Raw genomic sequence first — 13,525 nt, forward strand, 5'->3', positions numbered from 1 at the left:
TCTGTTCGAACAGCAGTTCAGCAATGCTAATATTTAGATTTACACCCTTCAAATTTGCCTATCCTCTTTAAAGCTCAAGTATCTCATAGCAGTGAGTCACTTATCCACCTTTTTGAGAGTACAATGAGTGAAATTCTTTAAGCTTTCTGTTTTTGGCACAACAGCATTCCGATACAATCTAAGAATCACAGAGACACCCTCTGGTCCCACAAGAACTGGGGAACAGGTTTGTCTAGAAAAAAAAAACTGTTCCTCATGTGATGGGCACCCTACCAATCACACAGCACTCTCCTCCAGCAACCCAGGCTCCTTAAAGACCAGCCCAGGAGGGGGAAAGGGGCTTCTTGGGGAATTCGACAGCCAGACAGGTGGGTCTGGTTTTCTGCATTGCCAACAGAGAAGGGTGAGTACCTGGCTTCGGTCACTGTCTTCCTCTGCAGACAAAGAAGCAAAAAGCATCTGTTACAAGAAAAAGAGGTTTTTATGTTAAATGATTTCTATTTGAGCCTCTGGGCTGTGTTTAGTATGAGGGAGGCTGCTACCTGGATAAGGTTAACTGCCTAAGATTGTTAAGAGTTGCTTTTTTTCTTCTACTGCAAACTCTGCTTTCTGTATGGCTGTTTTAATTTGTTTATTTTTGTTTTTTTTCTCCTAAAGACTTGGGAGGAGGGAATGGGAAAATTAGATCTGTTGCCAACATATTTGAGTATCAAAAAAAGTCACTGTTGAGAAAGACAAATCCCCCTCACTTATGAAAATAGGAAAGGCAAGAAAAAATATCTCTTGTTTTGGTTCTGCTGAACTAATGAGGGAGAGAGGAAAAAACTGCCTCCCAGCTCTATATCTGAGGTAATTATGCCTGATGATTTACCAGCCGCCTCTCTGTACACAGAGGCTTTGTTTCATAGCAATCTCTCTCCAAAGGAAACTTAATTAGTCTCTGACCCCTGCTTGATGCTGAGCTATGTTTTTGGTTTACATTTCTCCCCCAGTAGTGTAAAATGACCGGCTGGTTCTTCCCTTTCTCAACATGGTTGGAGCCTGGTGACCACACTGCTCTTTGCCTGGGCTGACTGTGTGCTGCTGGCAGGTGGGCGATGACAGAGGAGAGTATGTGTGCTGGAGGTGTTCGCCTCAGGATAAATAGATGGCCAACCAACACCCTCAACCATCTGCCTCTATGCAGCAGGGTCCAAGAATTCATTGATAAGTTATTTAATTGCATTAACAACAATAACAATGGATTTTGTTTACTCAAGTCCTGCTGCATGGAAGCTCACTGTGGTGTGGAGTTGTGAAAGGGGCCTGTGTTTGGGGTCTGTGCTTGGGGTTTGTGACTTGACCGGGGGAGTCTTGTCCCGTGGCACCAGTACAGCCAGCAGCTTCACCTTGCCAAATTCCCTCCCCTGGCATCCTGTCACTTATCGTGCTTGTAGGGACAGTCTGTTCCTTGGGCGCAGGCAAGCCCGAGGGATAGGAGGAGAGGTGGCTGGATGGGGTGAAGGGCAGGGCAGGGCCCATGGGCAAGGCTGAGGCTTCAGTTGCTGAAAGGCCGTGTTTGTTTGGTTGCGCTTACATGGCTCTGAGCCTTTCCACTGAGGCATCTGAAGGCTGCAGAGCCCATGGGGAATTGCACAAATGGGCCCCTTGTCTGCGCTTCCTTACACCAGAGGAGAAGAATGCCATGCTATGCACAGGCATGCTGAAACGTGGGGTGGGAGCAGGGGGTGAGGCACAGCTCGGCTGAGCCCAGCCATCTCTCCTCGTGCTGCTCTCCAGATGTACCAATCTGTCCCAGCCCCTGTACCGCCATGCTCGTGATGGTGGGCAACAGCTTGAGTACCCCAACTGCGGCCTGTGGAGGGAGTAAGATGTCCTCCCTATGGCCTCCCACTGATAGCAAAGCAGTGGTGATGAAGGCCTCCACAGATCTTAGGGAGAGGGATATGTAGAGCAGAGTTGATCACAGCATGGTAGAGCCTGGAAGGGATCTCTGAAAGTCTCCTCCACCCAAATTAGGCTGTACAGGACCATGTCCAGATAGGTTTTGGGTATCTTCAAGGAGGGAGACTGTATACGTCTGGTGGAAGGGAGGGCAGTACCTCATGCTTCACAAGTGCTGGGGTGAGTGCTGTCACTTTGGAGAAACCCATGATGCTTACAGGTGTGTTTTTGGACGTCCGTTGGCTGGACTTTTGTGATTCCACCACAGCTGGCACAAAACACAAGGCAATCAGAACACAGCCTGCTTCTGCATGAGGCAGTGCCAAGTGCCAAGCCAATTTCTATTCATTGGCGTTTTTGGCTATAAATGGAGTGAGAGCAAACGAAAGCAAGTGACGTTCATCTGTAAGGCTATTGAAATCCTGTTTCAACCTGTAAAAATAGGATGCAGAGGCTTCAGAAGTTCAATCGGACCAATGGGCGTTAGGGACACACCAAAGACTGAATCGCCCCTGAATCAAGGCACTGGTGCCAGTAGTGACCCTGTATAGTGTTGGTCATCTTTAACTTAGGGGCAGGAGCCAGCCTTTGCAGAAAGGAGCTTGCTTTTTGGCCCCCACAACCTGCTGCAAGCCACTGTGAGTGGAAGAAGGGAGGAGAAATCGAGAAAGCTCTCAGGCCATGGAAGTAACATCTGCCTGCAGCCCCAGGAAACTGTTTGGGCTGTAAACTAACCTTAACCAGCCCACACAGAAGGCTTCCCTACTTCCAAAATTATTTCTGTCCTCAGGCACAAGCTGCTGGTGCCTGGGGAGGGACTGCCTCCCTGTGTCACTCTGGGTGGGTGGCTGTGAGTCATGCCTCTGTGTGAGGCAAACCCAGAGGTTGGTTTTGTGCCTCAGTATTCGTGCACCTGCCCTAAGTGCTTTGGCTTAATGCGGCTTACCTCTGAGGCGTAAGGGGTGGGGAAGGCCTACATCTCCTGCAGCTTCTTTTCTGGGGTGTGTTGGAGGGTTGGCTCTCAGCTGTCATCAGATCCAGCTGTTGTGATGACCTTGGAGCCCCTCCCCAGCCCTGCATCCCGATTATACGGGTCCATCTGAAGGGAGTGGAAGAGGGATTTCCATTGCACTGCTCGTTTTTAGGTCCATGATAAAGGCTCTTCTGCCCTTTTTCCATTTCCTGTTCTCTGTGCATTGTTTTACGTAACCAGCCCCACAGAGGCTTTCAGATCAAGCCCTCTTTCTCAGACTGTTTTGTCTACAGTAATACCTGCTCAAGGAGAGGCAAGAGCAAGTCAAGTCCTGGTTACAAGAAAGGGAAATTCTGGGAAGCATGTGGGTTGGGTGGGGAGTCCATGTGCAAGAGTCTCCATATTAATGATAAAAAAAAAAGACTGAGCTGTGCCAAGAGCAAAGCCAAGAGCAAGCCAGGTCTGGCATCCTTTTGGTCTCAGTGCTGTTGTTACAATGCAGGGGTTCCTGTAAGAGAGAAAGGTAGGAGAAAGAAATTTCTGTAATGCTAAGGAAAGGATTGTGGCTTTGTTAATCACAGGTGGAATGATGCAACATGACACAGAACCCAGCTCTCTGCATGGCAGCTGGAGCAGACCCAGTTTTTCATATGATAGAATTTGTGCACCTGTGTTCAGATCAAGGAGATATCGTTGCTTTTTGGACTGCCCCCTGACTTGCGATGACCCTTAGTCAGCAATAACTAAAGGCTTCTCTAAAGTCTCTGGACTGTGAGCAAGGATTTAGGCTGTAGCCTCTACAGCTTTCAGGTATGTAGAGGACAAGTGCTTGTCACACGTTTGTCAGGATCTGGAGAACACGTGGCCAAGCATTGCCCAGCCCAGATCTGAGTATTGGTGAGGCAGCGGCACAGGCTGCCCAGGGAGATGGTGGTCGCTGCCCCTGGAGGTGTTCAAGAATCACGTAGATGTGGCACTGAGAGACATGGTTAGTGTGCACGATGGTGATGGGTTGATAATTGGACATGATGATCTGATCATGATGGTCCTTCCAAACTTGATGATTCTATGATTCTGACCAGCAAGGCATTGTGTGTGACTCCTGGACATATTGGCTAGTAATAAATAGGGCAAGTTTGGCAGCCTGCCATCCACATTCAAATACAGCATCATGCAGCTTTAGATGTATTGGGCCAGCCTCCAACCACCTGGCTGGGAGTAAAAATGGCTTCTTATCTGGGAAATAATTGTCACTTGTGCTATCCTGGAAAAATACCTATGTGCTCTGCTGCTGCTTGTGTAGTGGTAAAAGCATTGGAGGTCTCTCCATGCCAAAACCTCAAACTGCTGCAGAAATGGTGATAGGAAATTCTGGCTTTTTTCAACTTCTCATGGTTCATTAGCAGCTACTGATGTCTGCTCTACTTTTTTCAAAAGTTTATTTGAAGCATCTCAGAGCTGGTAGCCCCAGGAAGAGGGGTCCCAAGTGCAGGTACTCCAGCGGGAAAGTCAAGCTTTTTTGCCTTTTGCCTGCTCAAGCGGGGCCCGCTTCAGCCTTTCTTTTATTGCCTGCATTTTCTTAATGACACAACACATGCAGCTATCTCAGGATTGGAGTTCTTCCTTGCCACGCGCACACATGCTCTGTCCCTTTGAAAGAAGGGCTTCATTGGCTCTGGAATTTGGGCTCATTTCTCCAAGAGGTCTCACACCTCAGAATAATCCTTTATGCCGCTCTCCCTGGAGGGAACTGATTTTAAGGTGGAGTGCCTGGGCCCAGCCTGCAGGATATAATGTTCTCAGGAATTTGATGGGAATGCTACTTGGCCCATCTCCCACAAGCCAGCTGCAGCCTAAGCAGCTCTGTCCCTCATACCTGATTGGGAAGGAATGGGAGCCCCAGCTTCAGTTCTCGGCAGGGGGGGGGAAGAGGGAAATATCCTTAGTAAGTGATGGCAAGCCCTGAGCCATAAGTATGTGTGTGGGATACAGCTCTATCTCTATGGTTATATTTGGTTCCATGCTAGTGCTGGCCAAAAGGGAATGGCCAATAAGATGTGTGATGTGCCCTGGAATAAATCTGGCTTCTCTGAAGGAGAGGTGAGGTGAGGAAACTGAACTCATTTGGTGTTCATCCCAGTAGCCGTTGATTCCAGCCAGATGGAAATGTGTCACCATGAGCTGTGCTTGTGCTAGGGGTCTGCATGGGTACCGGTGTGTCACAGAAAAAACAAGCCAAAAGTGAGTTGAAGCAACTGTCTGTGTACAGTCATCCCACTCTTGCGTAGCTCAACTATCAGAGAGCATTTCAGTTATTAGCTTCATGCCTCAGGAGGTTTTTCCTTTAAAACTACCATGAAGCAAGGAGTGGGAGGAGTACAGACAGATGGATTCTGTCTATCCTCTCTTCATGGGTAATTTCTGTTTCTAAATGAAGCCTATTGTACTGGTCTAACTGACGACTGTCTTTGATTTTTCTCAGGTTGCATGAAGATCTAAAGATGGCAAAAACTGACAATGGCATACGCATCTGTCAGGGTCTATTAATCCTGGGGAATGTGGTCATTGGGGTAAGTGAAGTGGGACGTGGATGGGTGGCAGCTTCCTTACAGTGTGACACTTCTTAACGCTTCCTAGCCAAGAAATCCCTTTTCACAGGTGAAGACCACCAGTAAAAAGAGCAATGTAGCATTAGGCAAGGGATAAAGGAGAGCTGTTCTGGCAGGTCAGTTGGGAAGGAATGGCAGGGGTTGATCCACCAGACCAGCTTGTCTCTAGAGGAACAGCCCTTGCTGCTGACCAACATCTTTCCAGCCAACTCCTTCCATATAGTGACAGGAAAGTTCGTGTTAATTTTATTCTTAACATTCTCAAGTTCCAGGCCTGACTTCTGAGGTCCAGGCTGGGTGAGTTTTGCTTGCAGTTCTTGTGTTAAGGATAATAAAAGGGGTTGCAGAGTTGGGCACAGGAGGAGTTGAGGAGCTCCTGCTGGCAGGAGGCTGAATAGAATGAATGCAATCTTCTTTTCACGACTCCGTTCTTTCCCTCAGTTTAATAGTTTTCCCTAATTTGTGCTCCTCAGATGTGCGGTATTGCCCTGACAGCAGAATGCATCTTCTTTGTGTCAGATCCCCATGGCCTCTACCCTCTGCTGGAAGCCACAGAAAATGATGACATCTATGCTGCGGCCTGGATCGGTATCTTTGTTGGCTTTGCACTCCTCGCTCTGTCTATCCTCGGCATCATTGGAGTCATAAAATCCAACAAGACTTTGCTACTGGTGGTAAGTGTAGCAATGTTTGCCCGTTGATTCCTGCCAAACTTAAAAAATATTGGCTTATTTGCCCTGTTTGTCTTGGTATTTACCGATCGAGTAAAGACAGCTTTTATTGGTGAAGAGAAGCCAAAGGTTCTTCTTGTCTCTGGCTGTGTTCTCCCACAAGGTGATATCTGTGAGGACACATGCGTGAGAAGCTCTGAAACTCGGGTGGGGGAATTAATAGCAATAACCACAATGACAGTAACCACAATGAAGGTTTAAACCGTGTGTCCTGACCCTGACCTGGCTCTGAAGCCCTGCAGAAGCACTTGTGCAATCAGATGAACCTGGGATGTGGTTTAGATTCTAGTTTCTTCACACTGCCTTTCAGCTGTCATGTACCATTTAGTTTAGGAGCTGATAAGTAATGACTTCTTTACAAGGCATTAGTATGTGTTAGTGTACCAAAAATGGGTGCAGCTGACATTTTGCATCAGCAAGCAAACAGAAATTACAGGGATGAGGATAGATAGCTTTGAATACACCAAAAACAATGTTAAGGTGCAAACAAACCTCTACAATTTCTTACTCAGTCCTCAACTTAGGTTGACAGTAGTTCAAATTAATTGGTGTGCACATTAAGGGAGGGTAGAGTTGAAAACTCTGCAGTCAGCTCTATCTTGGCTTAATGTAGGGTGGCAGGGTGTCTGTTTTAAAGAGGAGACAGAGATCTGAGCTCTCGTGCCAGAAAATTCACCAGTAACAAGTGATGGAAGAGAATTTCCTTAACTCTAAATGTTGATGTCTTGACTGAAACCCAAGGCTGTAGTACAGGGCAGAAGCTACTGAAAGAAGAAAACAAATGCCTTGAATCTGGGAAAAACATTTTGAAGTGTAAGAGGAAAAATGGAGGCATGAGAATTGCACAGGGAATACAGAAAAGACTGAAAGGGATTGCGTTGAGAAGGGAAGAGAAGCAGTGAAACAAACTGTGAGTGGTGCTCTTGAGAATCAGTTTTCATGAAGGTCCTTTCCTTACAAAGCATGAGTCAGGAGGATCTGAACAACACATTAAATTGCACCTTCTCTTTCCCTGAAGTACAGTCTCTCCCGCTAGGATTGACTAGCTTCTTGCTGAGAAGCTTCCAGCTTGCAAACAGAGTAATAACTTGCCAATAAGATGCAGCAAAGAAAATGGCTGATGTTCATCTTGTGCATATTGAGCAAAGTATCATCCATGAAGATAGAGTAGGATTAATGCCATTCGACAAGTTTCTGATGATATTATGTCTGTGAGATGGATTACAATTCTGGTTGTACACCTTCAGGAAATAAGATTGCAAACTGAAATGAGCACAGATAAGGACTACATGAATGTTCAGAGGAACAGAGAAGACTGGGGACACTGATGCAGCTCAGTTTCTTTTGGCTTGAACAGGGTGTGGGGCTTAAACTTGAAAAATACAGAATGGGAATAAACTGCTTAATTTTTTCTCCCATAGCTGACTCTACTCTCTCTCTCCAACAGTATATTATTTTGATGCTGATCACTTATGCATTTGAAATGGCTTCTTGCATCACGGCAGCAACTCACCGAGACTTTGTGAGTATTGCCTTTCTCATATCTTCATGCAACTGCATTGGAATATGTTGCAGTTTTACGGCATGCTGTTTCCTGTTTAGTGGAGTAAATGGCCTGTGTGGTGGGTGGTACAATGTAAGTTCAAAGGACTGCTGCTGAGTTAGAGTAAGACCCCACAAGGAAAGTATCCAACATTCATTCTAATGAAGGAATTATCTTTGTTGTTCTGAAGAGAGTTTTGCTATTTTTGATGCTCCAAAATGTTTATAACCTTGCAGCTAAGGAAATAAAAGTGCAGGTTTGCTGAATCATCAATGCAGCACTTAGTCTTTCAGCTAGAGGCTGATTAATCTCTCATACAAACCTTCAGCATCACAACAGGCAGTGTTCCTAGTGAGGGAAAGATGACATGGGTTATTGCAGGTATTGGTGGGGAAAATGACCTGGAGGCTCTTCAGCTCCAAGCAATATCAAATGTAACCCATGGCTTCTGCACTTCTCCTTTGATCTGACATCTGGAAGGACAAGCTTAAGAGTCGTTCTCTGTGTCTTTCTTGCTCCTGCCCCTAATATCTTGCTCTTTAGCCTCCTCTGTGTAAAACTGGGAGTGGTGGGGGGAACAGCATTCCAGTTCTCTAGCTGGATACTGAAGCAAGCAAATTCACCCACATATTTGCTTTGCATGGCCACTTATTTACGTAGTTCCTTCACTCTTTTCTGATAGTTTTTTTTTTTGTTGTTGTTGCTGTTGTTTATTTGTTTTCTCCTGCAGCTTACTCCAAACCTCTTCCTGAAGCAAATGCTGGAGAGGTATCTGAAATCAGATGCAGACAATAACAATGACAAATGGATGACCGAAGGGGTCACACAGACATGGGATAATCTCATGCTTCAGGTAATAATAACACTGAATACTATCACTAATTTCTAAATGCTCTGCAGCTCTGGAATTTCAAATCCTCCTCAGACCCACTCAGTAATAAAAAGGATAGCATCTGCCTTGAACCTTAGACAAACTCCTGACACATTCCCCATTTTGCTTGTTTATCAGACGGCAGGCTGGCAAAGGCAAGCACTTCAAAAATCTCTCCCATAAATCTGTGGTTAATGCCTAACCATATGTAGGGGCCAGCATTGTGCAGGGCTGTGACCTTGGCCCATGAAGTTTCCTTCTCTCACCCCACAGAACCAGTGCTGCGGGGTGAATGGGCCCTCGGACTGGCAGGACTACACATCTGCTTTTCGCGTGACGCACAACGACGCCGACTATCCTTGGCCACACAACTGCTGTGTCATGGACAACCGAGGTGAACCCATCAATCTTGATGGCTGCAAGCTTGGGGTCCCCGGCTTCTATAACAGCAACGTAAGATTTTCTCTGTTTTTTCCAGTTAACGTGTTAGTCTAAAGTGCCTTGCTGGATGGAAAGGAAATAGGGAATAGCCTTCCTGCTTTACTGTAAGCTACAGGTGTCCAAAAGTTTTCTGAAGAAGCAGCAGTGCTTGTAGGTTCCTGACTATGTAGAATACAGCACAGATTGTGGTAAAGGCTTTTCTGACTATTAGGAATAGTCACATAATCAAATGGAAAAGACCTCTAAAATTATCAAGTCCAACTGCCAATCTATCTCCACCATGGCCACTAAGCCATGTCCCTCAGTGCCACATCTACATAGTCCTTCAACACCTCCAGGGACAGTGACTCCACCACTTCCCTGGGCTAGCCTGTACCAATGCCTCACCACTCTTTCTGAGAAGAAATGTTTCCTAATATTCAACCTGAATCTCCCCAGGTTCAACTTGCAACCATTCTCTCTTGTCCTATCACTGTTACCCAGGAGAAGGGGCCAATCCAAACCTCACCACCACCTCCTATCAGGGAATTGTAGAGAACAATGAGGTCTCCTCCGAGCCTCCTCTTCTCCAGACTGAACAATCCCAGTTCCCTCAGCCACTCCCCATAACACTTGTGCTCCAGGACCCCCACAGCTCTGTTGACGTACTCTGGACACACTTCAGTGCCTTAATGCCTTTCTCAAGGTGAGGAGACCACACTTAACAATGTGTGAATTGGAAGAAAATTATTCCACTGCTACCGATATGAAGCAGTACCTCATACACGCAGGTGGTCACCAGCTAAATCAAACACTGCCCAAAGATGAGTGCATACATGAGTGAGCAAGACAGCAGTTCTCCTCCTCTAGGCAGCTGTCAAAAGTAATGGAGAGCAGATGGCAAGAGAAGAAGAAGGGTTATCCTCTGGCATTGTGCCCCAGGAAATGAATAGTAGGGCATCTCAGAGAAGTGCTTCCTACAGTGAGATCCATTTACTGAGCACATCACTTGCTGAACTTTACAGTTAACCAGCTTTTCCTGTTCAGACTGATTGCTGGGTCATGAGCATGAAGTTCTGCACTAACAAGAACTTCCAGAAGATGTTCAGGTTTCCAAACTTGCCTATACCTTTTGGATTCAGGAGTCCAGCTCTATGTTGACTGTCTTTGTGTTCAGCAAGTGGAAAATTGTCCTTGAAGTATTTAAGATGGGTCTGCTTTGTATCTGCAGTTAGAAACATGCAGGTTATCTGCAAGTTGTCAATAATCAGTGTAGTTCTGGCCTGTCTTTTTGAATTACTCAAATAACAATAGGAGAGGATCATGCCACTTTACTCTCTCTTGGAGATGGATGGGCTTGTAACTGAGGAACAGAAGCTCAAAGCTTGTGTTGATTCATGCATGGTTGCCTTACAGGGTTGTTACGATGCTATTTCTGGGCCACTGAACAGGCAAGCCTGGGGTGTTGCCTGGTTTGGTTTTGCCATCCTCTGCTGGACTGTGAGTACTTACTTTTTGTTTTTATTTCCTCTTCTCTTTCCTTACTCTTCCACACCCACCTGGGTGGAGGAGGATGACAGGGCTGAAAAATATCTAAAGATGATATTTATTTCTCACCAGCATGCTTGTAGCCTGCTCCACTAGCAGGATTACATGCTAATGTTTCCCGTCATCCCTGGCTACCACGCTGAAGGAGCTAGATGGCCTTCAGGCCTGCAGTGTCCTGCTGCAATCTCAGTAACACAGCATAACAAACAGCTTGCAGATTCTTGTTTTCAGAGGGTATTGGAACATCTAAACTGTGATCGTGAGAGATAATTCCATTTCTAGTTTGAAGACTTTGCAGAAGTGTTTCAAATACTTAGGGTTCAGCAGTTTCGTGACAGATAATCCCCAGTGAGCTGAGTGATCTGGTCAAACAGTTATGTCTGCACACATCTTTCTGCGCTGTGAAGTTTCTGTGCAGATAAAAAAGCTTTAGGCTCCCTGTTCCTGAATGAACTTTGCTTATCAAGTATTTCTGTTGTTCTCTCCTATCAGTAGGATTACATGGGACTGGGGGGAGAGGTGTGGGGAAGGAATGAGGACAAGAGAAACTCACTAGTCTTGTCTTTTCAGTTCTGCGTCCTCCTCGGAACCATGTTCTACTGGAGCAGAATTGCATACTGAAGGCTCAACATCCTCAGCCTTACCATGAAGCATTCTTTGAAACTGCATTCACTCATCTCCTGCTCCATTCACCTTGTGCCACTGGGGACCTGAAGCTTTCCCTCCATCTCTCCCATATTGCTTTAGCCCCTCAGAAAACATGACACACTAATGTCACACACTTCTTGTCCCTTCTTCTGCTGTCTAAATGTCTCCTGGCTGAGGTAAAACCTTTATTTTGCTGTGTGAGAAATCCTTGGAGCTAAGACACAATCTGATTTGTTCTGTGATAGCATCACAGAGGAAAATGTCCATCTATAGTTGCTCCAGAAAAGTCCCTCTCTAAAACTAGGCTGAAAGTAAATCACAATGCTATAGGTTCTGGCAAGAACTGCCTGAATAAAGCTGTAACCTCCTGTGACCAATAAAGGCGGGTGCAGCAAGGGAGAAGACTGCAGAACTCTCTAATATATTTTATCTTTCAACTTCTGTTCCTGGTATCCATCACTCCTTGCCTTAAAGTAAGGAAGATTTTCTAAGAGTTTAAATGTGTCAGCAGCAAAGACATATCACAGATGAAAAGTCTACTGCTAGCCAAGCTCAATGAAAGACTAGCTCACTCCTCTGCAATGTGCTGCCCGTGTTCAAACCCACCTCCCTGTGAAACTACTGCTTCTTCTCTACCTTCAGAAGTGCCAGACCATGAAAAATTCCACGAGCAACTCCATCAAAATCTGCACGTGCTTCACACAGGATTTCACTAGAATATGTGCAGAATACAAGGGGTCCTGTGCTCCAGCTGGCTTTGTGGCAGGGGCTGTCCCACACCCCTCAATCACCCTGCTGTCTACATGGATGTGCTCATGTCCTCCTTGCACTCCCCACCCCACATCCCCAGATCAGGCAGGCCAGGCAGCAAAAAAAAAAAAAGGCAAAAATCTTGTGAAAAATGCCAACAGGGTGCTCTCCAAACCAAATCCAGTCAGTTCAACTGCGGTTCACTTCGGCACAGGCTGATCTGGTGTCTTTCCGAGTGGATGCTTCAGTTACATGTTCGTGCAAACATCCTCTGGGGTAGAGCATTTTAAGGTGTGCTGTCTCAGATTGTGACAGTTTGCCAGCTACTTTCATTCCTTGTTTTTGTATATTTGCCAAAAATGACAATTAAAAACAAGTGGAAGTAAAAAAAAATTTTACTCTCGCTCGTGATTCTGTGTTTGGGAAGAGGAAATGAAGGTTTCTATCTGGGACCCCCGGGACTGTGAGGAAGGCCTGAGTGCTCAGAGCCCTAATGCAAAGAAGGTGTGCAGGTCAGTGCTCCCTCACTGGAGTACTGGGGGAGACAGAGAGGGCAAAAGGCTTGAAGGACAATCAGGTGCCTGAAGCACAGAGGGGTTTTCTTTATGTCTGTGTGTTCAAAAAGTAGAATCCCCATGGATCAGCCCTTTCAGAAGGGAAGACCATGTGGAAAGGTCACTGTTTCAGCTAGGAGGTGACTGTCCTTGAGGGTCTGGACTCTCAGCCATTTCCTTAAGCCTTCTGTCTTCAGCCCTTTTTGTGAGACTTGAGGACATGGACAGACCACAGGCACCACATGTGTCAGTGATCTGGGTTTGTTTTATACATGTCTTTCCTGTTTGTTTGTTTGTGTGTATGTAACTGATAGCTAAATAAATCCAAAGATTTAGTTAGGCAGCAACAGCAAAGACTTGCCTGAATGCTCTTTCTTGAGAACTGCAAATCCCTACCTACTGCAACAGTAGAGAAAAGAGGAATGGGGGAGGAGGGACAGCACACTGCCTCTATCTTTGCTTGGGCAAATCCCTCCAAAACCCTCTCAGCCATAGCAGCTTTGCAGAGAGCTGCTCACCTGCCTACAGATCTCCTGCTTGGGTTATTTCTGCAGGCCAGGTAGCTCTGGAAATAAGCCACATGTCCAGGTATGGAACACACTAGAGACTTCTGCATATGGATGTGGTTGGAGATACAGACTGCAGTAAACTTTAAGATCATGGTAGAAGGTAAATTTAAATATTATTTCCTCTTCTGGTCTGCTGCTTCAGACCCAGAAGTCTCTTTCTTCTTGCAACATCTAAATATGCGGGGATTATAGCACAGCTCTCAAAATAGAGAAAATACAGCAGGATTTTATAGGAGAAGAGAAACTGAGACTATCTTGAATAGATCATTGCAATATTCACTGCTCCTACCAGTTGAAAATGATATTACTGACCTATGACGCAAATGGCAGTTTAAGCCAGCTAGATTCATAGAATCATAGAATGG

The 13,525-nt window shown here is 45.9% G+C and overlaps 1 protein-coding gene across 2 annotated transcripts; it reads left to right on the forward strand.

Annotated features, from left to right (window-relative positions):
* The first annotated feature begins 301 nt into the window (after positions 1 to 301).
* UPK1B (uroplakin 1B) lies at positions 302 to 11,692 on the forward strand. Of its 2 annotated transcripts, none has more exons than XM_042867315.1 (8): positions 302 to 403; positions 5,400 to 5,487; positions 6,000 to 6,200; positions 7,705 to 7,779; positions 8,531 to 8,653; positions 8,945 to 9,124; positions 10,508 to 10,591; positions 11,210 to 11,692. In XM_042867315.1, the coding sequence occupies exons 2-8, from the start codon at positions 5,419 to 5,421 to the stop codon at positions 11,258 to 11,260; spliced, it is 783 nt and encodes a 260-aa protein (XP_042723249.1). In that variant the 5' UTR covers positions 302 to 403; positions 5,400 to 5,418; the 3' UTR covers positions 11,261 to 11,692. The 2 variants fall into 2 exon arrangements, with proteins under 2 accessions (XP_042723249.1, XP_042723250.1); XM_042867316.1 differs by lacking the exon at positions 302 to 403 and adding an exon at positions 914 to 1,090.
* The last annotated feature ends 1,833 nt before the right edge of the window (positions 11,693 to 13,525 follow it).

This window comes from Lagopus leucura, unplaced genomic scaffold, assembly GCF_019238085.1.
Source record: "Lagopus leucura isolate 7727_CA_CO unplaced genomic scaffold, USGS_WTPT01 Super-Scaffold_100001, whole genome shotgun sequence".
Taxonomy (NCBI): domain Eukaryota; kingdom Metazoa; phylum Chordata; class Aves; order Galliformes; family Phasianidae; genus Lagopus; species Lagopus leucura.

Bases quoted from the DNA above. Each gene is read 5' to 3' on its own strand.
- UPK1B (XM_042867315.1), top strand. From the start codon at position 5,419: ATGGCAAAAACTGACAATGGCATACGCATCTGTCAGGGTCTATTAATC. The intron at 7,780-8,530 runs GTGAGTATTGCC...TTTCTCCTGCAG, and splicing joins CAGCAACTCACCGAGACTTT to CTTACTCCAAACCTCTTCCT. The intron at 9,125-10,507 runs GTAAGATTTTCT...GTTGCCTTACAG, and splicing joins CCGGCTTCTATAACAGCAAC to GGTTGTTACGATGCTATTTC.